General features: G+C 38.7%; 1 protein-coding gene across 5 annotated transcripts in view; it reads right to left on the bottom strand.

Annotated features, from left to right (window-relative positions):
- adcy7 (adenylate cyclase 7) overlaps positions 1–25,379 on the bottom strand; it is a 55,542-nt gene that overhangs the window by 9,379 nt on the left and 20,784 nt on the right. For 3 of the 5 annotated variants that reach the window (XR_011038182.1, XR_011038179.1, XM_068334411.1), the window contains exons 2-19: positions 22,220–22,935; positions 17,752–17,949; positions 16,890–17,054; positions 16,427–16,576; positions 12,453–12,613; positions 9,980–10,091; positions 9,491–9,618; positions 8,804–8,962; positions 6,464–6,596; positions 6,043–6,231; positions 5,693–5,736; positions 3,562–3,621; positions 2,586–2,663; positions 1,953–2,022; positions 1,739–1,836; positions 1,484–1,568; positions 331–468; positions 81–188 (exon numbers count right to left, since the gene is read on the bottom strand). Coding sequence is in view for 3 of the 5 variants with exons in the window: in XM_068334411.1 (XP_068190512.1) it covers positions 81–188; positions 331–468; positions 1,484–1,568; positions 1,739–1,836; positions 1,953–2,022; positions 2,586–2,663; positions 3,562–3,621; positions 5,693–5,736; positions 6,043–6,231; positions 6,464–6,596; positions 8,804–8,962; positions 9,491–9,618; positions 9,980–10,091; positions 12,453–12,613; positions 16,427–16,576; positions 16,890–17,054; positions 17,752–17,949; positions 22,220–22,384 (2,241 nt within the window). In the remaining 2 variants the exon portion in view is untranslated. The remainder of the gene's footprint in view (positions 1–80; positions 189–330; positions 469–1,483; positions 1,569–1,738; positions 1,837–1,952; positions 2,023–2,585; positions 2,664–3,561; positions 3,622–5,692; positions 5,737–6,042; positions 6,232–6,463; positions 6,597–8,803; positions 8,963–9,490; positions 9,619–9,979; positions 10,092–12,452; positions 12,614–16,426; positions 16,577–16,889; positions 17,055–17,751; positions 17,950–22,219; positions 22,936–25,379) is intronic. The other 2 variants (XM_068334499.1, XM_068334585.1) reach the window with 2 other exon arrangements.

Below are 25,379 nucleotides of genomic sequence, written 5' to 3'. Positions count from 1 at the left end.
AATCCAGTCTCATATTAAAAAATACAATTAAATATGAATCATCATTCATTGGTGTTATTAATAACAGGTTTCTCACTCACGGGCAGGTAGAAGAGGTCTTCCTCTAATCGCTCCTCGTGGGAATAATTTGACAGGGGTATGTTGGCCATATCACTGGAACATTCTGTCACACGTATCTGAATGAAGCACTACAGTGGGATAAAAACATCTGACTGACAAGCAACCCCTGTACAGAATGTTTTGAAGTTTGGTATGGTAGCAATGAAGAGCAGCACAGCCAGAATTAGAAAAGTTTATACATCAATATATACTAATGTAGTGCAGTCTCACCAGGTTGAACACTGCCAAGATAGTGATGACCACTGCAGTGATGGTGGCTATAGGGAGACGCACACATGGCCGCTTCACCACCGCGTCAGAAACAGCTGGTAGACACTGAAACCTTGATAGCTTCTCTGGGAACAGTCGCTGCAGAGAAGGAAGACGAGAGATAGACTTGATGAGAAATCAAACAGGTATGCCAGAGACAGTCATCCACCTCCAGTCACCATTCAACCACTCATCACTGGCTATTTCCAGTGAAGGTGTCTGTCTTAAAGGAGAAAACAATGCATGTCACAGACTAAATATCAGGTGTCACCTGCTGAGTCAGGAGGTCAGATAAAGAAAGCAACTGTACAGTGAATGAACAGGATATTTTCAACGACATGCTTGAAATTCTTACACTGTAAAACAAAGGTTCACATCTCACACTTCCTTTTCATCTTTTCATTTATTAAGTCAATGCCTCTTGTAAACATGCTTGTGTTATGTGTTTGAATGTGAGAGCACTCAGCAAACAGCTCTATATTGTCTTGCATGACTTAAATGAAGTTCTGCATTTAGGATGAATATTTTACAGTTTCTCTTGCATTTCAAAAAGGCAGAAGTTGTTGTGTAACTCCCACATCAGCAGACCCAGAATATATTTTTAGTTCTATACTTGAGTTTTTGACCTTGGAAACAGTCGCTCCCAAAACACACATGCTGAATATCGCACTAGCTCCTGTTTAAGTCTGGTCTGTGTGGTGCTCATTGGATAATACACACCAAATAATAATGAGGGGGAATCCAAAGAAACGCTACCTGTTAGTAAAAGTAAAACTAGGCTTGCCATGTGTAGTGATTTATGACATTTACTACATGAGCTCATTTAACAACAGAAATTGACTAATCAAAACAGAGTGACTGACTCATGTTTCATTTCATTGGCTCACACACAAGGAAATCCCATAATTAGTAACACAACACAGGGTCAGTGTCGTGTACCACAGGGTCAGGCCAGCATCATAAAATTATCTTTTATGATCTTCAGGCTTTTACACTGACCTTCAGTGTTGTGTCTCTAAGGCAATTTGAAAAACTCAGTCTGTCAAAAGAACTAAGAACAGAATTGCAAAAACATGAACTTCTAAATACTATAAGTCACACTTTAAACACTGACCTGTAAGTGACCTGCAAAGCAGATGGCCAGGGTCAAGAGAAGCACACAGGCCAACACTCCAAATGACATTCCCAACATCTGTCGACTGAGAGATTAAAAACCAAAGTATTTTAAAAATGTACAAAATCAGAGCCTCTTTTTTACAACCAGTAGAAAAATATCTTTATGGTTTTTTTCTTTTGTTCTGTGTTTCATACAAATGTATAAATCTACAGGCCGATAATAAATAATGGAGGGAAATATGGTCATACTTACTCATTAGTGACAAACATTTGAACCAAAAAGATGCAGATGAAGATGAAGGCAGCACAGCCAACATAGTGTTTGAACATTGGCAAATCCAGGGATCGGTACTAAAAGGAAACATGAAACACCTGAACCTCTTTGTTTGCCTCAGAGCAATTCAATGCTAATGTGTGACCATGAGGGAGTATAAATGCTTCCAATGAAGCATTTCTGTACAACTAACCTGTTTTTCCAAATCCTTCTTTGGAAACCACAGAGCTAAACTGCTGCTCTCTTCAGAGTTAGACCACTGCCTGTGAAGCAAGAAGAGAGTTTCACAAATGATGCACCTATGCTGTGACTGTTTTCTGTTTTCTGTCACCCTGGAGGACATGATTACAATCAGTTAATAAAAGCTTATTTTACAAGCAATCAGTACATAGACTTAAATAAAGTTGGATCTGACTATCTCGATAACAGTGTGTATTATTATTATTATTATCATTATTACTGTTATTGATGTGTGTCAAATGTTTATTTGCTAGATCTAATACCAAACAATGATACCATTGCCATGCTGGCAGGTGTGTGCTACACGAGAGTGTTCAAATGCTCACAATGGAACTCCTCGACACGAGCCAAACCATTAGCGTGACTATGCTAAACACAGTATTTAATTGTAAGAGACTTGTCATGTTGGCATGCCTTCATTTCAAGCAAAACACAGCGGGTTTTGTGTATGAGAAACAAGGTAACAGATATTTTTATCCGTTTCATGTAATTTGGATTCAAGCTCAATGTCAGTCATATTTCTTAAATCTACTGAAATAAAACCACAATTTGATGATCTATCTGACTTGCTGGAAAAGTTACCTACTTGCTGCTGAGCTCATCTATGGTGGTCGTCATTTCATTGTGAAGTTCCTCATCAAACTTACTCTTCTGGGATTTATTTCTGCACAGGAAAGCACAGAAACAATTAGGAAGAGGCAGGCGATAGACACTGAAAAAAACAAGTGGACTGGAACAGATGCTGGAAACCAGATGAGGTCATGCAGGTCCAGTTTAGCTGTGCTTGGAGACAACATGGTTAATGCCATACTGAGCATTAGTGAGAAAAAAGAAGTCAAGTTTATGCCTTAGAGAGCGTCACAGAGAGGGAGTATGCTGGACGAAGAATGTCCCGTGTTAGCTGATCTCTGTGGGATTCAGTCATGTCTCTGTAGTGCTTCTGTCTGGAAATCCCCAAATCTATCAGGAAGCACTCACACAGATGCACAAACCCAGACACACACAATCCCAAGTCAGTGATCAGTGTTAATAAAAGCACTAAAAAAAGACCACAACATTGGTGGCTTTTGAGGTTGTAATTTCCCTGTTACAAAGAGACACCAGTGAGAAACAGTTAGAAAAAACTAGTATTACACCACGGTTGAGGTTAGTGTTGGGACAGCAAGGCTCTCCACTGAGGCCATAGTTCTCAGTCTGTGGGACGGGCTGTCAAAGATTGGAGAATACTGAATGATTAACGTATTTGGTGTGAATTATGTCTGTTATATTGGTAATTTACAGTGAAAATATGTGTTATCTATTTTGATAACACTGATAGCACGTTCTTGACTCAAAAAACGAATCAATTCAACGATATCTAATTTTTTCTGGGAAAGTGCACAAAGCACACTGGTGGGTGCATGCTATTCTGCTCTAGTATTTACAGGATGTGAGAGCTATATTATACAAATGGCTAAGAGTAAGAATCCATTTGTTTTCATTTTAAGAATCACAGGGCAAAAGGTTGAGAACTACTGCACTGATGGGATGAGGACCTTGCAGGCCACAAAAGGCCAACTCACTTATAGCTGCTGAATGGAGAGGTAGGCAAGGAGAATGGTTCTTCTAGGGGCTCATCAAGGCTGTCAGGGCCCAACAACAACATACACAAATAGCATTAATCACAACAGAGCAGTTGGGACATGAAAAAACCCTGAGAAAAAATAATGAAATGTGAAAATCCAAGAGAGAACAATTGAGTAGTTCTAGCGATGGTGATTTTTGAGCGACTGCAACCACAAACCTTTTCACAGACATCACACAACAGCGCTGCAACAAAGACCCTTCTCCACTTTGACGAACTGACTGCAGCATCACGGCACTCCACTACACCAGTGTTTCATATTTACATTATGTTAGCATAGGAAACACAAATACTTTTCCTGTTTCATTACATGCTTACTCCATTTATGCAGAAGTGTTTGTCGATGTTCCTACTGCCATGATGCAAAAACAACAATAACCCTTCAATTGCACCTTTGTATTTTGTATACAGAATGATGAGGTCCAGTAAAGGTGAACAGTCCCAGTCTGTGTAAAATCTGAAGAAAAGCTATTTGGTGGGCTGGAAGTGAAACTCCAATTCCTACATATTTTCCCATCTGTTACTTTAAGCACAAAGAATATCATTAAACCTGAAAGGGTTAAACTCTTCTTAATCCAGCCTCAGTTCAATAGTTCCCGTCTCTGCTACATGCCTAAATTCTATTAACATTTTAGAGATAACAACCCTCCATTCACACGGGCTGCTTTTAGGCACACACTTATTCTCTTGTAATCACATTACTTCAGCCCACACATTGTGTGGGTGAGTCCTGCCCACTAATCAGCAGCTAGACTTTAAATATTTGTCCTTATGCTTACTGCCTGTGCCAACAAGGTAAAGAGAACCATTATAAGCCACAACCATAATCAATTTGTCTGTGCATAATTTGAGCCTGATGGAAGTTTTCTATCTAGAGCTCAGCACTCCCACCATTCTGTAGGAAATGACTGCCAACGCAGCACAGCTGTTCTCAGCAGACCCTCTGTGACGAAGTTCTGTTCGCGAACGCTTCATTTGAAGGGGTGAGAGTCCATGACTCACTCTTCATGTGGATGACTTTCTGCCCATAATGTTCCATTTCCAGTAGTACATTTAAGTTATGGCATAATTAAAAGCATAATTAAATTGAATCTGATTTTTGCACTATGTAGAGCACTTATCATTGATTGCAGAACTCAGTTTTACTCATATAAATTCAGTTTCAGGGGTAGACTATACACCTTACAGCTCATCAATATGATTACGTGTCAACAGAGCACCGCTAAGAATTTCAGGTTACTGTCATTTTCTCACTTCCACACTGTTAGTAGTTTTTTACGTATCTGAGCTGGTTTATGTCACACACTTCTACATCATTCATAACAGCTTACGTCCTGCATATTCAATGTAAATCACTTCAGATAGGACCAGGAGCTAGATATTAAATGTTTCAAATGCAAGTCATGCATTGAAAGGAAACAGAAGTAGGACATAAGAGGAAAATCTCATTTTGTCTAAAATGAACCCGATTACCACCGTAACAAATTCATATCAAGCATTATACAATAAAAATAGTAAGATATCCTTTGAAGTGCTTTCAATCACTCATTCATTCAGAGCGACCAACGTAGGAGGAAGCCGGACAACCTGGCGACAAACCACGCAGACACACACAAACTCTGCATAGAAAAGCTCCAGGTAGAATTAAACCCGTGACCTTCTTGCTATGAGGCAGCAGAGCCACGATGCTGTCCTTGAAGTGCTTAAATGAAATCTGATAATATAACAGTGACTTCCAATTACATTAGCAGAAAGGAAAGGAAAAGTAGGACACAACATTTGTCCACTACAAGAATCTTTCCAAGCAAACAGTGTGATACCCAGACTTAATAATATAAAGTAAATAAATAAAAAATACAAAATAAATAAACAACATACTACTAACTAGATTATTACCAAATGTGCCAGTTACGTTGCACCTCGGAAGGTGCTAGTGCTTCTAGGGTGAATATGTGTGACTTGAAGTCTGTGAAAGCTGACTATACCTATGAATAACGATAGTCAATAAATGTGGACTTAATATGATAATTCATTGTTTAACTACTGCAGCTGCTCAGAGATGTTCTCACCTCTCAGTGATCTTGTTACCGGGGGCAGATCGTAGAGGGATGTCCTAGAAAAGAGAGAGACAGGAGTCAAACGGCAGGCATTCATGACAAAATATAAAAACCCACTGACACTTAAGTTATCCAACAGCTCCAGCTGAGAGCTACTTGACTCACTCACAAGTATTTTCAGTAGTGTTCTCCTTTTCAACACCACATACTTCTTCTATAATATCTCTAACCACAGATTATGTATTAAACTATTTCCTGACGGGCAGACTTGCTTTCTATCTGTGAAAAATGCTTTAACGTGGGCTCCAGCTGAAAAGTATTTGCTACCTTCCTAACAAGTGAGTAAGAACAAACATGCTAACCTTGCAGCGTGACTTGCCATTGACAATGCTGTCGGGGGCGAAGCCCTCTCGGTTCTGAAGGTGGGCAAAAGGTTTCACAGCGCCCCAGGATTCCAGATAACGGGTCATACGCACAGATGCTCGCATCTTCAGACCATCATTCACCCGAGGTTTTGGTGCACTCCTACTGTTCAGTGACGGGTCTTTAGACTACGAACACATAAGCGCAAACAAACAATCTTTTACTTATGTCAGAGCATTCAGCTAAAGCTATAACAAAATTAAATCATCATTAGACACCACAAATACCCTTTAAGGCTATACAATCACCCACATTTTTATAAACAAATAATGTAGTATCTTATCATGTGTTTTTCCAATATAACTCACAATCTCAATGGGGATATTTAACTGTAGAATATATATAGGTATGTGAACTCACCCGTGGATCAACGACTACGTATGTTTTGATATTGAGCTCTTTTAAGTAGGGGTCCCTATGATGGCCGTTACCCTCTTCCACTTCATAAGCATTGTTCAGATGACTCAGAGTTGCCTCTGTGATGTGGACACGCCTAATAGTGAGAGAAAAAGTACAGGAAACTGAAAAACTTGTAGGTTGTTTATTTATCTTATTTGATGGCATTTGCCATTTTTAATGCTTTTCAAATTACAAAAAAGAGTAAAGTGGTATAGATTCGCATTTTGGGCCAATGTGACTAAAATCCTTGGTCAACACAGCTATAGAACTATTTTTTACCAAGATAAATGTTACATTTAAATTAATGGATTTGGCCTGTGCTGAGGGTGGTCATAAATATCTGATGCTAACATACACTGCCTGGCCAAATAAAAAGTTGCCACTAAAAAAAAAGTCACACCCTCATATTTTGTTGGACTGCCTTTAGGTATGATTACGGAATTCCTTGTGAAATTGTTTCAATACGTTACTACTATATCACAAGATTTATTCTCATCCAGTGATGTATTATTTTTTCATAAAGACCTTGCATTGATGATGGTAAAGAAGTGGTTCTGAATCTTGTTGGAGGTACCGAACCCTGCCAGTTTCATATGCTCACTCACCTAACCCTTCTTTAGAAAAAAAAATGTTTTTTTCAAATTTAAGACATAACTACAGTATTTTCCGCACTGTAAGGTGCACTGGATTATAAGGCGCACCTTCAATGAATGGCCTATTTTTTAAAAAAAATTCATACATAAAGCGCACTGGATTATAAAGTGCACTGGGTTATTAAACGCACTAGATTATAAAACGCATCTGAAAACTCATCTTCAATGAATGGTCTATTTTAAAACTTTTTTCATTTATAAGGCACGTTGGATTATAAGAAATTGAGAAAATTAAAGGCTTTTAGGTGCGGAAAATACTGTTTTACTGGTGTATTAAAAGAATTGTGCATTAATGTCACCTTTTTCAAAGAACAAAACCAAGACAGTGCATGAACTCACATGAAATGGCCTACCTGCAAATCAGTGTGACTTCTGCTGTTGTTATTGAGAGACCAGTTCAGATATGCGTGGCTTCACCTTGGCAAGTGCTTCTCTTGTCATTTTCACAGCAAAGTCTGTTTCTTTTGTTTTCCATGCAGCTTAAGGAAGTGTTCCTTTATTTTTACCAGAGCCAGACTAGAGTTGCTCAACTTGACATTGCAAATCATGCAGAACGCTGACTCCTATCACGTTCCATTATACAGTACATGTAAATTCACATTGCACATATTCGTCCGACCACTTCCTTTTTTTTGCTCAACACAGTTACTATGAATTAAAATATTAAAGCAATCAGATGATGTACCATCATGACAGGCATAAATCGACAACCGAGTGTGCAAAATCCCATGCAGCACAGCTAGACTAATCGATGTAGCGTGATCACCTGCAGCCAGTGATGGCCAAGGGGGGCGTGTCATCACGAATTGACACGATGTGTCAAACGTACACAGTGATTCGTGTATGTTCGGCAAAAAACACCCGACACATCGTGTCAAGACAAAACATTGTGTCGGGTGTTTTGTCTTGTCTTCCGTCTCCGACGAACCCCAGAGACCGACTCACCGAACCCCTAGGGTTCGATCGAACCCAGGTTAAGAACCACTGTGGTAGTCTGACCACTGCACAATGCCATGTCTAGTACATCAGGTCTAGGTTCAGCAACAGTATGTGTTCAAAGAATGAGGTCAGCAGACTACCTGAATGTACCAAATGTCAAGGTTATTCCATCAATAGATTTTTTTCCTTCCCCAATGGCACAGTCATATTCCAAGATGACAATGCCAGGATTTATTACGCTGAAATTGTGCAAGACTAGTTCGGGGAGCAAAGAGACATCATTTTGGCACATGGATTGGCCACCACAGAGTCCAGACCTTAACCCTATTGAGAATCTTTAGGATGTGTTGGAGATGGCTTTGCCCAGCCACCAGATCTCACCATCATCAATGGTGGGATCAAGCATCAAGATCTTGATGAAAAAATAATGTACCACTGCGTGGAAATAAATCTTGTGATATTTCAGTAGCTTAAATCAATGTCACAGGGAATGCATACTGTAATCAAAGCTAAAGGCAATCCAACACAATGTGAGAGTGTTTGACTTCTTTTTGGTCGTGAATTTTTTTTTTTGGCCAGGCAGTGTATAATGACATATGACCTATTCATCTTATTAGAGATGTCGTGTGTAGTTTTGCATGAAACTCATTGTGAAGTGTAAAAAGGGTTATGAAAGAAATGAGTGAGATAGAACAGTGCTGCCACTTACCCTGGCAGGCCTCCAGACTCCATGTGATTGGCCAGTGTGACATCATGTGACCACACATCAAACTGCCATTTGCGAAGGCCAATCACGCCGCAGAGGACGTTACCTGAGTGCACGCCAACCCTCATATTGATATCCACTCCCGTGGCCTCGCGGACTTGCCTGGAGGAGATCACAGCTACACTAAAGCTCATTCTTGCTAAGGCTAGTTTCTAAATGCAGACCTTCAAGACACACTAACATGTCTAGGGGTTATCATAGTACAATTTGCTCTCCTTCGAATATGTATCAATGTGAAATATAAAATACAAAATATATATTACTTTAAAATAAGTTTACTGTCTCTATAAATTCTGAATGTATAGTAATGACTGCTGTCTCTGGCTACCCATCCAAGTCTAGAATCAAAACTCATCAGATTTTACAAGTAGTGTATTGATTTCTTTAAAATGGCATGAATTTCTCACTTCTGCCTCTTGTAAGCATCATGAACAAAAAGGTTAGCTTGTACCAGCCTAAACTAGATGTATGACAATAGAATTACATTATAGATAAAAACACTATCCAATGAGAGATTCCACATATGGCCTTTAACATCTTAAAGAGCTCATTGTTGGTCATTACAGCTGAACAAGAGACACTACACAGAATGTTTCAACCAAGCTTGAAAGGAAACGTTGGCAGACTCACTTGATGGCTTCGCACATGTCCAAGCCCATTTTGACACAGTTTTTAGCATGTTTAGGCAGTGAAACTGGGAGCCCTGACACACAATAGTAGCAATCTCCAAGGATCTTGATTCTCATACATTCATTTTCCTAATTGAAATCGAAAAGGAGAGATTAGAAACAAAAACATGTCACTTTCTTTGTATTAGATGTGGGTCAGCAGATAGATAGGAAATAATTGCATATATGCCATCATACATGGGAGCTGCTTAATACAGCTGCAGCTTTGTTATACTGAGGTTTACCTCCAGTGGACATAGCATGATAAGAAGATGATGTTTGCGCTACTGCCCAGCCCAGACTTTCCCAGCCAGTTTTGCAGTTTAGCTGTAATCCTTTTGTCACAATCTCCATAATCTAATCTTTATATTATCACTACTGCACTCTCATGCACTTTGAGGTTATTGTTGTTTCCAATAATGGAATAAAGACATTTTTAATTGTTACTCACCTTGGCAATTTGATCAAACTTTCCGAACAATTCATTGAGCATAATGACCAGCTCTTTGGGAGAACAGTCACTGGCCAACTGGGTGAAACCAACAATGTCAGCATAGAGAATACTGAAAGAAAGAATAGGTACATCTGTAATGCCTTGGGACTTCAATTGCATGCAAACAAAAATAACAATTGAGATATCACCATTTTGCTTTAAACAATTTCACAACGAATATGTGAGGAATAATACATGGTGTGTAACTGACCACTATAGATGGCATTTGAGTATATACTGAAGGCAATAAAGCTCACATCATTTCTGAACTTCCAGTTCCAACCCATCATGACCCTTTATGATAATCCATGCTCCTGAATTTAGTCAAAGGACTTCAGTAAAAGAACTCCTGACCCATGTCGTGCCCATTACTACTGGGACCCAATCAGCGGGTGATTAAAGCTGTGTCATAGCTTTGACATACAGTACACCAATCTGACTTCATAAAGTCCCTGACAATACACAGAAAAACAGCTGGGCATTTGGCAAAAGCCCAACTCACACAGAATATCTGACCTGCTGTACTGACTTAGCATGGCTTTGCACTGTGAAGACAGGAATTCTAGCCATTGTAATGTGAGCCTTCACCATTCTAATCAAAGCTACAACATAGTGCTGGACCAGTACTAAAATTATCAAACTGATTTGATATGAAGTCCAACACAAGACCGGCATATCAAATTTTACCAACAGGTGTCAAACACAGGAGCAATAACCCCTACTAAACTGATGAAAAGGAGCATAGATTCATTACAATCCATCAAGGCAACAGCAACACTTCTTGTTTCTGTCTGTGTGTTCTCAGTCATCCAAGTTGAGGTAAATCAAGGAGAGCAAAAAAGAATCAACTGGATGTGCTTTAGGTTGGTTGAAGACATTTCACCTCACCCAAGAGGCTTCTTCAGTTCTGAACTCAAAACTTTGTTTTTAACCCCTCCAGAGCAGGTCAAGTGTAGAGCCTTTTACCTTTTTTTGACTGTGGAATTCTACAAGGGTTAACAGCAAAGTTATCATATAAGAACAGAAAATCATCTTTGAGTATCTAAATAACTGTAGCCTGTGTAAGTGGACCAGCAGAAGGACACACAATTTGACTCTCTTTCACTAGCTGAAAATAGCCAGGTGTGTCATTACAGATAACATAGATAATGACTGCTCTGACAAGGATAATTATAAGGATAGGTCTAGCCTATCATTCAACACCTTCATACTATGGTCAAACATGAACATGATTCCTTCACAATGTCTCCTTAGTAAAGACAAAAAAACTGCAATCATTCTGAAATACACATTATCAGAGTGGATATTAATAGTCAAACACAAACAGCTGAAGTCGTATGTCACAGAACAGACGCCGACTCCACACACGAACGGAAGTTTGCTGACAGGGTTAACATGGAGACTAACTGAAGTGTTAGCTTTGTGAGTTTGAAGGAATATTTTTGTTTTTCATTATAATTCAAGTTTAATTTCAGGATTTGTCACTTGGTGTTTTCACTCTCCTTGTCAGTTTTCGTCCCCAAGAAAGACAAAGGAGAGCAGGCAACAGTGAACAAGTAAGCTATGGAATGAGTGGGGAAAATATAATTTTCAACATTCAAAAATGCAAATGCAGTCTTGGACTTTTGCTATCTACATAAGGAAGCTTCAGAATCATATAAAAATGTAAAAACAAGAAAAGAAATAAAAAAGCCACCTTAAAAATCTTATAAAAGCATTTAATACATTTTCCTTTTTGAGGTATGGCAAAAACAGAATCTTGCCTAAATTCATTAAAAAATTGAGCTTCTGAGCCATCTGGCAACGTTCAATTCAAGCTGATCCAATATCTGTCAGCGCTTGCTAAATTGACGAAAGCCTCATAAAACAAAGGGCTGTAACTAGGTCAGTGGTCAGAGAGCAAACAGACACAGTAATCTCCATCGCTAGGAAGTGGTCAGGGAAACCTTTTCTCAAATACTCAAATGATGTGCAGAGAATAAGCATACAGCATAAACTTTGCTTGGAAAGTAAGAGACAATTCATAACAAAGAGGAAAATATCTCTTTAAAAAGACAATTTAGATAAGGAACATGGAAGTAAAGAAAAGTTGAAAATATTACAAAACAATCACATTTTAACCATCTTTACAAATCTTTCTTGTTTAAGAAATAACCTTAGAAAATTTGCAAAATAGCCATGCTAAAACTTTAATCCCCTTTGAAGACACAATTTTAAAAAATCCATCAATCTTCGTGTCTAGTCTGAGAATCTGTCTCAAGGCCAATCCACAGAGACAGCATAATTCCAATGATCCTTTAGAAAAAATGACTACAAAGAGGGACATGTTTACCAAGTAAATGCTGTATTCCTTCAAGTGCAGTTTTGCTTGATATGATTAAAAAAAAAATTCCTTTCCATGTACAGTATTTTATGAGATTACTAGTTGTACCTGACATTTTCGTGCCTCTTGACATAAAGACTATGGAAGTTGTTATCTCTGACAAGTCGCTGCTGCATTTCTATATCTTTACAGTCTTGCAAGCGTTCCATGATTGCCAGCTTCATCTTCATGGAGATGTAGACTGGCAGGACAGACTGCAGCAGGTTCTCCTGTAAATTCAAACACACAAACAAACACATGCAGCACACAAAAATTAGTTATGTAACTGCTACTCACATACTTTCATGATTTTGCTACATTTCACAATGAAAAACTCATTGAAATACATAGTATAAAGTAAACACAACAGAGGAATATACAGTATATATGTATATAATATCAATATCTTCTCATTAGAAGTTTGAAGAAACATTGTCAGTCAATAGTCCATTAAATTTGATTACGGATCATGAATGTTGAAATCACTAAGTCTGCCTTCTGTCTTGACAGAAGAACTGTCCTGACAGAGAACTGCACTGTTGGCTCAGAACAGAACACCGCAACTCATTCTCTGATTCAAATCTATAACGACTTGTGCAAAGACCCACCTCATCAAAATTTCACGCATTAATATTTTCACATTTTTATTTGATCTGGGGGTCTTTTTAAAATCTCATTTGTGACCGCCTCTTCTTTAATATCTCTGTTGTAGTGAAACCGCATTTATGGCACCGTTTACCAATATGAGCCATTTTAGTGGTTCAGGTCTGGCCCCATACTGTCAAGCTTTTAACTCGTATTGTAAGGAGTGGTTTATAAAGCAATCAGCAATTCAAATTTGTAAAAAGTCATTTAAACAAATATATGCAAACACCAAACCATTATATACCATGTAACACCATGGTGACATCTTAACCAAATAATAACAGTAAACTGGACAGAGAAGAGGAATGTTCCAGACTCAGATGAATGTTCATAGTTCAATGGCTGGATTAAAACACAAGATGCAATGTCTAGATTATAGTAATCTCATCATGTAACCAGAGCGGCATCAGGTCTGATCACAAGATGGCACTATAAGAATCCACGTTTATTAAATTACCGGTATCTAGAAATTTAATAAATCCTAGGGTTAGGGTTAGGTTAGGTTAAATTAAACCCAAATATACCTTTTTTTTAAATAAACAAACTGTGAAATTAATGTGCTTAGAGCCCTAACACACCGGATGTGAAAGTTTACTGCATTCAGTTCATTGGTTTTTCAGGAAACGTGAAAACACCGAAACCCCTTATGTACAGATGAAGATTAACCCTATGTGTGTCCTGAGGTGGGGTTACTCAAAGGTTGATTTGGCTTATATAAATTTGCACCTCCTCAGCTTAAAGAATTTATCACTAAATTTAATTGTGTAGATAGCAGTCACATTTAATGTGGTATTCATGTGTCACAGGTGTTTTTTCAGTATTTTTTCTTTTCTGTCACTTTTTATGATATTTGCACAAAACTCAACAGGAAGAGGGAATGCATGTGAAAAGTTATGTTCAATTTCAAGGGGATATACTTCCAAGCATCATCCAAGTCACTTAATGACATTCCTGTTTTTTTTGGGAGTAGTCCCATTTGGCTTTATACTGCATATGTAAACCCTATTGGAACACAGACTGTCCATTGTCAGTTCTGTCTACACAACAAATTTCACTGTACTTTTACTGACACCACTGGATGTTTTTGCTTTATATTGTTAGAATGACCAGTGTGGTGCTTTGCCAAAGCCAACTGTTCTGTTTGTCATGCTTTTTATTTCCCAGGTATTTCTAGACACTCTCCATGCTATGCAGACTATCCAAGGCCTACAAATGAATTAATTTATTTAAATTGGTGGATCACTGCAAAAAGTCAAATACATTTTGACTCAAAAAATTACAGCTTTTCACATCATATATTTTTTTAGAAAAACTCAATACACGAAAAGTCAGACAATACAACATGTTGAATGTGTCAAGAGGGCTAAATAGTAAATTTTCTCTATGCACCTGTGTGAGTGCACAGAATGCATGAATGTGTGTGTGTGTGTGTGTGTGTGTGTGTGTGTGTGCGTGCGTGCGTGCGTGCGTGTGTGTGTGTGTGTGTGAGTGAGTGAGAGAGAGATCTTGCCCCCTCTGCTGTAACATGAACCCTCCCATTCAAATGATGCTTTTTGGTTTGCCAAGTGTCTGAAACATCAGAAGTCAGCATATATAAAGTATCCTTTGTATAGATGAAGAGGGGGGGCAGCTGCAGGACGCATCAAATCATGCAGTGTTTCTTTAAAGGTTACATGTATTTGTTGTCTCGTATTTCTAAACAAAATTAACTTTATAATGAAAATTAAGTTAAAAGACCTACAATAATTTCTTAAATGCATGCAGTGACGTTAAAACATCTGGTGTAAAATGACAAGATGGTATTCAAGTGGAATTTATTCATTTTAGTTTCAAAATGGAAAATGAATTTTTTTCACAACTTTCACATCCTGCTTAGAAACATTGGTACACAGCGACATTGAGCTGAATGTGGGACAAAGTCAGTTCGTCTGTGGTTTGTGCTTTGGAACACCCCCACCACGCTATTATGTTCTGTTCTCAGGACAGGCTCCTTTCTTCAGCCCAACTCAAATACAACAGGAGGTTTACATGTTAACGATTACACCATTCCTTTCTGCCCTGCTAGGCAACACAACAGCTTCCCTGTCAGCATGTTTTATGTCCCGTACTAAACAACAGTTATAACAAATAACAAAAGAGGAAAACTGGCTGTAAAAGTGCTGCTGAAGTAACAGCCCATCGATACAGACACATTTCATTTAAAAAGCATCAAGGTAAAATCCAATTTGAGAAAGATTTGTTTTTAAGAATGAAAGCATCCATGGGAGTCAATATAAGGGCAGCCAAAGGCAAAGCTTGATCAAGAAAGTATGGCAATAACAATCACTGATATGCTATTTCATCATTTTTGTGTCATGCCTATTTCCATTCAGTGTAATTAGTTTCATTATATACAATCTTACTTCTCAATTAATAGTGCATCATTATAGTAAATGCACCCACCTAGCACCCTTGCAATATTATTGCTCATCATGTCTACACCTTTCTAAATACAGTATATCTAATGTATACAGTAATAGGTGGGAATTTCCAATGAAGTCAAACATAGACCGACATGAATATTTCTATCTAACAAAACCTACACCACTGCTCAAGCATGTTGTTAGAGTATGCCTTTTTTTTTGCCCTTGAATTAATGTCATCATATTTCAAATTATAATGAGGTATAATGAGGTAGTTTAAATCTTAACGTAAGGCTCAATACTCGCAGTTCTTGACTTATTTGTGCCAAATTCTGTGGTTCACTCAAATAATGTCATGTAGTTGACTTGGACATCATGCATACCACAAGGGAAGAGCACCCACTGAGATCATGTTGCATGCATGTACAGTGATCAAAACTTACTTTCATACGCATTAGCTCAGGTTTCAGTCTGTAATTATAATTTTATAGCGGTAGAAAATATGTAATGGGATTTTGCATAATTATGTAGGAAACAATTAAATTCAACCCACCTTCCAAATCCCACTTTAACCTTTGCCAGAGGTCCAAGAAAGACTAGCCAATCAACACTGAATGATAGCTAGAAAGAAGTGCTTCACTGACAGAGCAGCCCAAATTCAGAGCCTAATGTATTAAACTGTGGGGGAATGGAAGTGACTGCTGTTCAAGCATTCCTAACACAATAATTACTTCAGAGTAAAATAATGCAAACATCTGTGGTCTTTGTTTTGGTGCACATGTTGCAAAAATTTACCTGCTATAGGGATGGACAACATTTAGTGATTTACTAACCACATGGACACTTGACATTTACTCTATATAAACTTGGGACACTGTTTGAAAGGCCTTGCTAACATACTGCAGGCTTTCATAATTAAATGTTTTAAATAGTGTTTTAAATAGTGTTTTAACTATTCTTACACAGGTTTTTAATGGCCAGCACCCGTACACTAACCTGTTGTCGCTTTTCTATCTCCAGCTTCATCCGCATGCTCAGACATCTCAATGTGTCTTGAAAAGTCTGTCTCAGCGTTTTCTCCATTAAGACCTTATGAAAGGCTCCTACCACACTGCCACATAAAAACACCACTGCATTGGACAGCAGCTAGAGGAACAGACAAGAAAACAGATGTTAGAGTAAGACCCATATCCAAATTATTGTAATACAACACAGCAGTTTCTATACAATTCACAACAAACCATGCTATATTTTACAATATCTGCATTGACTTTCTTGTTTGTTCAAATAAGCAAGTCACCTCCCACAGTTTCAACTTTATGTTCAATGCATAGTTATAGCATCAACGTAATGCATACATCGTCCAAATTGTGTGAATTTTCAGACTTGATGTAATAAAATAAAGAAAATAACATGCAAATTTTAATTTAAACAACATTTATGATCTGACCATTTTTACCTGGTTGGCAAGGTAAGGCGTGGTAGCTTCACTGTAAATAGTGAGACGTAGCGTGAGGACAATGATGTGGGACAAGGAGGAGATAACACTCAACACCACAGCGTACCACAGCTGGAAAGGCAGCATGGTGTACACAGTGAAGATGATGAAGAGGAAAAATGGAACCTGGAAACAGGAAAGTTCATTCATATCAGCCTGTTTTTTCACAAATAAAGACAAAGACAAAGAAATGCTGCTTTCATCATTTACAAATATTAAAACTGTGGTTGCACATGAGTCTAAAATTAATTTTTTTATTCAGCAGCTAAAGATAATGAACATTAAAATAACATCAAGCATGTCTTCAACAGCTAAAATACAGTACTGTATGTACTGTATGTTTCCAAGTAAAATTTGTCAAAGACAATTTTAAACAACCTTAGTGGCAGTTCAAGCATGTATTTCATTATATGTGCATGAATGAATGTTGAAAGCCCTGGTAAGCACATAAGTGCTTTGTTGTGTAAAGCAGCTGAGGTTCAACTTTGAGGTGTAGGTGACACATACAAAGGAAGATCTGGTCAATCAACCAATAGAATTATAGATAGGAAACATTTAAGAATTAATTAATTAATAATCAAAAACATAGGAATATTTCTAGAGCTATGACACATTGATTTTGTGTGACTACCATGCCAGCAAGTTTAAGCTGTGTTGACTGCATTGTAAATCACCTGCAATAAAATATTATATATATATATATATATATATATATATATATATATATATATATATATATATATATATATATATATATATATATATATATATATAACACACACACACACACACACAGTATAACCCTGCCTGGGGGTGAGGTTACCTGGTCCCAAGGCACAACGATGGGGCCACTGAAGATGAAGGTGTAGCCCATGGTGAGGTGTGTAGCCCATATGATAAGACCTAGTAGACGTCTCCATCTCTGTGACAGCATCTCTGTGCACACCAGCACAAACACAGCCAGAAACACACACAGGCTGCCACTCACCACACTCACAAATGCACAGTGCTTCAAAGCACTCTGCTCATGCAGCAAGGGAGAAAAGAAATAAAAAATGTTTCTTTACATCCATTTTGTATCTATGAGTGTTGATGATGGTTCTTTACAAATCATTCATCCTCATACAGACTTCCTCTATCTGACACATCATACTGCTTGCTAATTTGTATACATGCATTTCCATTGTATGCAGATAATGTATTTCATAAAGTCACGTTAAAATAAAAGCTTAATAACGTTGTCTTTTTGTTTGTGTCAACTCTTTACCTTGTTTTTGCTTTAGCGTCTAAATCCTAATCTCTGCATCTTTTAACTTTATTTCTTCAGTCACATGAAAACACGTTGAATAGCATGGGAATTTTTTGAAAGCTGCATTATAATTACATCCCGGGAAGAGAATGTATTTGTAATTATCAGTGTTTGTGTGTTCGTCCATCCTTCTGTCCATCCACCAAATATCTTCACAACTGTTTCAGATAGAAAGATGAAAGAAAAAGCCCATTACTCGGGCGGCAAAGGGGATGGAAATGAGATGATGACCTTGAGAAAACTAGGCCAAGGACAAATTTCAAGTTTTTTACACTCAGGATGTCGATAAGATAGAAAGACAAGGGAGAAGGCCAGTGAAAGTAAGACCATAGATCAAAGCTAGTGCTTTGATCTGTGAAAGTAGGTCAGGGTAAAATTTTGAAGTAGGGGTGTCGTGGGATGTTGCAGTCTGTGACTGCCTTGGTTCTAGTTTAAAGTTTTGTTTGATTTGTTTAGACAACAGTTAACTTCTTATAAAGTTGTCTTACAAATGCCTTTAATTTTTTTTTTTTTTTTTAAATTTTATATACTGGTTTGATCCCCGAAGGGAAATTAAGAAAGCACACTCTAGCTACTGATTACAAACGCATGCATACATATTTGTGAGTACAGGCCCCTGTATCACACACACACACAAAGGGGCCTGTAGGCATGCAGGGGAGGTAGAGTGGCAGGCAGCTCCTTCTTGGTGCGCCTCAAATGAGCAATTTGTAAAGGGGACGGCACCTTGCTCAAGGGTGCCTCGGCAGTGCTCCGGAGATGAGCTGACACCTCCCACTGTTAGCTCACCTCCGGGTATTTTTTGGGGGGGCGGGAGCGGGAATCGAACCGCCGATCTTAAATCATAGGACGACCCGCTCTACCGCCCGCTTTACCACTGAGCCACTGCCGCCCCATAAGCCACTGCCGCCCCATTGAGCCACTGCCGCCCCATAGTCAGAGGAAGAGAAATTTGTGAGATTGCAAGGAGAAAATTATGCAGTTGCGACCCTAAATCCATATCTGTGTCAGGTTCCGTTTGCTCTAAGCCATCCCCTTTAAATGAGTAACTGTAGAGTCGCAAGGATAAATGAAGGACAAGTACGCATAATTTTGTGTGTAAACTTTTGTGAGAAAGCATGTTATGCATGTTTGTACAAAAAAATCTGCAGCAGTGGGAAGCAAAGAGAATAGAAATCTGAAAAGAAAACGTGAGTGAAAACAAAGGGTTAAGTGAGCACTCATGAAAGACAGATGCACAAAGTCAGTGTTAATAGATTACTGCTCAGGGGAAGGCCATCTCCAGCATTGTACGTTGAGCTTTCTAGTTACCATGGCAGCGTTGGTAAAGGCCAGATCTCAACTACAGCAGATTCTACTCTGTGCATAGCTTGGAGTCTTGACAAAACCTTATTGTGGGCAAAATACATCTGAGATGCCCCATGCATGGCACAAAATGGTGGAAAACTTAAAGACAAAACCAAATGCATGTTTCTATAGTATTTGCTTATTTTTCCTTAGCTACTGACATCTACGAAATTACTTTTATGATACAATCACTGAATTGATGTCTTAAAATTGTTAAGCTGTATTTCTATAGATTTAAACAGTAATATTAACCATAAATTGCATACTGAATATGCATTATTATTTTGCATTAAGTATATAACTCAAGAACACGTTACATCATATTGAAATAGGAGCTAAGGTAAAGACCTTCCCAACAAGCAGATCGTCAAGTAAGAATTACAGCCAACAAAGCTGCAATAGCTGAAAAATGAAAACAAGAACCCAATATAGAGAAACATACATAAGACCCATTGTTTTTAAGTCCAGTAGGAAGAACCCAAGAACAGGCTGCTTGATAACTTTTGATAATGTTAACCCCTACATCAGCTATAGAATAGTGCCATGAGCAGCATCTGGAACATTTACTCAGCTCAATTTTCCTCTCAGTGTTGCTCTTCAGCCTATGACGACTGCAGGGTTATATAAGTTGACAGTGGCTTTCTGACACCGTCTCCCCCTGACAGGCACTGCACCCTCCCTTGCATTTAACAACACTATTATACAAGCGCCATCCCAACATTCTTTGTTTTTCCTCTGTACCCCTGGCAACAGTGTGGGACAACAGCTTGGAAGAAAGAGGAATAGAGGCAGTGAGTGATGGCATGTGAATTTTGAGATTTCAATGGCAAAATTTAATCAATCATTGTGTGTGAGTATAGACACACATTTACACAAGGGACGGGACCATTTCAGAGGTCTATAAGAAAATGACATGAAATGGAGGGTGTCAGACAGTCAGCATTAAGATATTATAGTGGAAGTTAAGATGCTTTTTTCCAACAGAGAAAATAATATAATCTCTTGTGACAGATGCTGTCAATTCACCACATGTACTGACAATGTAGCTGACAGCTCTCTTACCATCTATCTCGCCAAAACCAACTACATGCTGCCTATCAGTCAAAGCCAATGAATACCTGCCTTTTCCTACCACAATCAGAGCTACAATTATTCTCTCTACAGTGACAGCAGCATTGTCTAAACCATCATTTTCCATCTTAGTCCTTTCAACAGTCGGTTTCTACTTTTCAGTTTTATAACAAAACTTAAAAAGATGGTTTGGCTAGCTCACTGGGTTGTGAATTTACCAGGCAGACTTTGCCTCAGTGTACTTGTGATTGAGCCCCCGTGTCATCAGTCATTTCCTCTGTGGGAGTATTTTTAAGCAAAACCAAAGCAGCATCAGCTCTTAAGCTACTGCACTGAAAAATAATTCTCGGGCAGAGCTGTATCATCAGCATTACTAATATACCTCATGGTGTTTGATATATTGTCCTTTTTTCTTATCTATGGGAAGTTAATGAACTATACATTCTCTGTTATGCCTCTGTTGTGAGTTATCTAGTTTTTCTTTAGTGGTTGCCAAAGAAAATAACAGTCCCAAACTCATGTTAGTCTGGGATTCAAACTGACATCCAGCCACATCCTGAATTATTTTCTCATTAGAAAACTCCTGATGCATCTTAGGTATTAATATAGTATGACAACAGTATATATGTTCATGCATTATGCTTTCAACATTTAAATAAGTTCCTGTGTAACCTGCTATAAGTGGCCATTTCAGAAGTGCCTTGGTTTGATGGAATCAATCATTACAGCTCTGCCACAACTTTTGTCTTTACATACAGTTGCCCTAATACTTAGCTTTTGGTCATTTGGTCAAGGCAGGTGTTTTACTGAACTGCATCCTCATTATACAAAGGGCTGCCCAGCCTAAAAGAAACAACTCTAGACTAGGACAGCATCTTCATTGTGACCACAATGCTAACACACATGGTAAACGAAATAATTTAACAGTCTGGGTTCTGCTCCAGAAACAAGAAAGTCACATTCTAAATACTAAATTCATTGCTGGTTTGCTCTTAACATATGACCATAGAACACATTAATGTCTCTCCTGTTACAGACCAGGAGAAAAATGAATGCAACAGCTACATATAGCACTGCACATATACTAAGGTCACAAAACTTCAGCCCACCAGCTGTTCAAAACACTGATGTTATACAACTCTTATAATAAAGTGGTTAAATAAAATAGGCCAGACTTTTCAACAGGAATAATCACATTTGCCAAGTTTTAAAGGTGCAATTATAAAAGCTAAATGTCACTGCATAATTCATGCACAGGAGTTCACGAGAATTATCAATGACTATTCTCTCCAGTGCCTCAGTGGTTGTGAATAAATGACATGCATACATGGTCTAAAGCAAAAGGTTTGAGTTACAGTTAAGGATTTTTTTCTATACCACAAAAAATATAGAGGTACATTTTTCCATTTGCAAAACCAAAACAGTGCCTCAAGGGCAAATAAATACATTTTTCACACTGCATGAATTAAGGTATTCCATTGTTCGATAATAATCCGGTAAAAAACTAACAAATAAACAACATTTCAATCCATTTTAAGATGGTCCTGTAAAAGTGAAGACTCACCAGTTGAAGGGCGAAGAAGATGATGAGGAGGATACCACAGGCAAGCATGGAGAGGCCCAGCAGGAGCACCAGCGGCTGATACTGGCTGATGCAGGAGAATTTGCGGTATAATGCTTCATTTTTCAGCTCCTGGTCATTCAGCAGGTATTTCCCCTTTGCTGGCATGGCTCACTTTTCTTACAAAGGTATATCAGACATATCAAAGAGCCCCAGAGAGCAGCAGTGTTTGTCTCTGCAACTTTTTAAAGTGCGGGGGCCAAATGTTTTTTTGAGAAGTCCACCCTTGTAGATCTGTTTGGTTCCCTCACTAGCTCATGATGCTGAGGTTAAATTTATATTTTCCCTTCAGTGCAGCATCTTGAATGCTGTTGTTGCTTCCCTCACAGCATCATTGTAGTTCTCCCCACAAATCGTCCTCTGTGTCTTTGATTCCCTGCCCTTCACTAGTTCTTTTGAGTCTTCTATCCTCTGTCTGGTGCTGGCAGGCAGAGCCGCTTCATCCTTTGCCAGCTACTGTGTTGCTCCCTTTAGTGGGCTTGATTAATAAGCCCAGGACACAGAGGAGGGGAGGGACGGGGAGTTTAAGAAAAGGGTGGAGAGAGACAGGGAGAACGAACAGGAGGAGAGAGGGAACTGTTGAAGGCACCAACAAAGGTCATCAGCGATCCCCCCAGGTTTTGGAATGTAACACAGCGGTGATGTCGGACACTTGACTCCTTAGCGGAACATGCAGAAACAAAAACACAAATACTTAATAAAGGTTTGATGACATCACAAATCATAAAAAATTTCTTTAGCATATTTAAGACAAAGTTTGGCTTTACAGGTCTGAAAAACAAAATGGCAACAACTTCTGAAAGGGGGTGTAACTGGGGACTTCATTCACCTGGAAACAGTGTGAGGATACATGTCCAGATCCCTGAATTAAGATAAGTCCGGACATCAAAATTTCCACAATCAATTTTGCTGTAGACTGTCATTCATGTGGCTCATGTTAATCCATGAAGAGAATCTGAATCTATGTGTGATAACATAAGAGAGACTCCGAGTCGAAGCGCAAAGGAAACAGTGTGAACTTCGCACCACTGTCAATAGAAACCTAATTTCCTACTGGTTCCGATAACACTGTGTGCAAGCGTGTGTGTGTGTGTGTGTGTGTGTGTGTGTGTGTGTGTGTGTGTGTGTGTGTGTCTTTGTGTGTCACTGCTTCATGTTTCTCCCTCACATAGCAACAGCGACAGATGCTACATGCCATAAAGTAAGAAAAACGACAAAACAAACACACCTCTTGCTTTGTGTGTCAACTTCAAATCTTTCATCTTGCAGTGCTAAAAACGCATTGCCAAGTTAAGACATGCCACGACTAATCCACCAGCAGTTTAAAACAGCTTTCATCATTTCATTACTGCTGCTGGACAGAACAACATCAGCAGCACCAATAGCCTGAGGGCAGTAGGAGCGAGAGCAGGAGATAAAACAAAACACTAGGGTGACTGGGGGTGGTGGGGGGTGGGTTTGGTTGTGTCCAGTAAGAAACAAATGACCTGTAAGAAGAAATCCAAATCTAAAACCTTTGAACGACTACCTCCCAAAGCAAAGCCCAAATACAACTGTTAAATTCTGGAGAAAATAAAAAATAGTTAAATTGGGAGCACATTGGAACTCTTTACCCAAGACATCAAGGGCAAACCACAATAGAGGCTGCGACAATAGGTGTCTGAGAGTGAGCTAGGAAGTTGTCATCATTCCAACAGTAAACATTCATGGAAACGCTTAACCATGGACAACAGGATGTTGCTTCCCTTAGGTCACCACGCATGTGCAAACAGCGGAGCTACGGACAGCGACACTAACAAGCTAGCTAAAATGTTGTGTACCAACAACTCAGAGTTGTTGGTACAAAATGGAGTGAGTTGGTTTAATAGACGGAAATTTCTTGAAAGATTTTGAAACCTCTGTCCAGAAATATAAGTCTTTTCATGTAGCTGGAAATGCAGAATACAAACAGCTACATGACAGTCAGTGGCTAAGTCAAGTCCGAGTATCGTTTTATAATTATATATATTATACACACACACACACACACACACACACACACACACACGCATATACCTCTCACTGACAGGATGTGGCTAATGGTAGCATGGGTTAATGTTTAGAGTGGATGTATCGCTATTCCTTGCTGAGATGCTATCACTGTACCACAAAAGGAACAAATGGGGCAGGGGCTATGCAAACCACTCCTGTAGTTACGTCTTGACAGGAGCTGAGTCTGAGCAACATGTTTGAGAAACATTTCACCAGTTACTGTGTGCAGAGTTGATGCAGGGCCCATTTGTTTTCCTCAGTCTAGGGATGCGTTCAGACTGGTAGCCAAAATTTGATTTTTAGTGCAGAATGGCCCATTCTGCACAGAGCAAGATTGCATTTGGTTTTTTTCATAACATGGGACCTTTAAGCAACTACAGTACATGCTGATGATGCACATGAGCTGCAACCTCCTTTAGCATGAGTTTAAAATGAGCTCATCTAATAATCCCTTCACATGGTCAAATGTAATTTACTGACAGACTACACAATCAGCTTTATGCCTGTTCATATGACACAGGTTAATCTCTGGTTGTCATTTGAGCAAAGATTCCATTCTACATGGTCCACTTCATTCAGTCAGGTAAATGTCAATGTTATTAAATCACTTGTCAGTCCATAGTAACAATTCTTAGCCAACAAGCAGAAATGTCCAACCTGTTTATACATCTATTTCTTATATCTGGGCAATAACAGAGACCATGACCTTCTTAAATTCAACATGTAGTTAGTCATCAGTTTTGTCTGTATGGTTTAGTTGTTTATGGCTCTGGGCAATTTAGCAATTTAAGAGATGATCATTTAATGATTTAACTAAGGATCTGACGATGTACCTGCAGTAAATTACATTAAGAAGTTTAAAATGAATTTCCCAGCAAGTCTAGTATTTTATGCTAAACATTTCAATACTTAACATGGTCAAAATACCCAGTGTTATTTTCCATACCCTTACTTGACCCTGGCAATTTTATTCAAGTCAACACTGTGTGTTTGTGGGGGGGGGGGTGCTATATAATCTTGCAGAAGCCTGTTCATGCACAGAGCTTCTCCATAAAGACATGACTGATGTATG

The sequence above is a fragment of the Antennarius striatus genome, chromosome 1 (assembly GCF_040054535.1).
Source record: "Antennarius striatus isolate MH-2024 chromosome 1, ASM4005453v1, whole genome shotgun sequence".
NCBI lineage: Eukaryota > Metazoa > Chordata > Actinopteri > Lophiiformes > Antennariidae > Antennarius > Antennarius striatus.
Note: the sequence above shows the minus strand (reverse complement) of the source record. Positions and strands in the feature narration are given on the sequence as shown.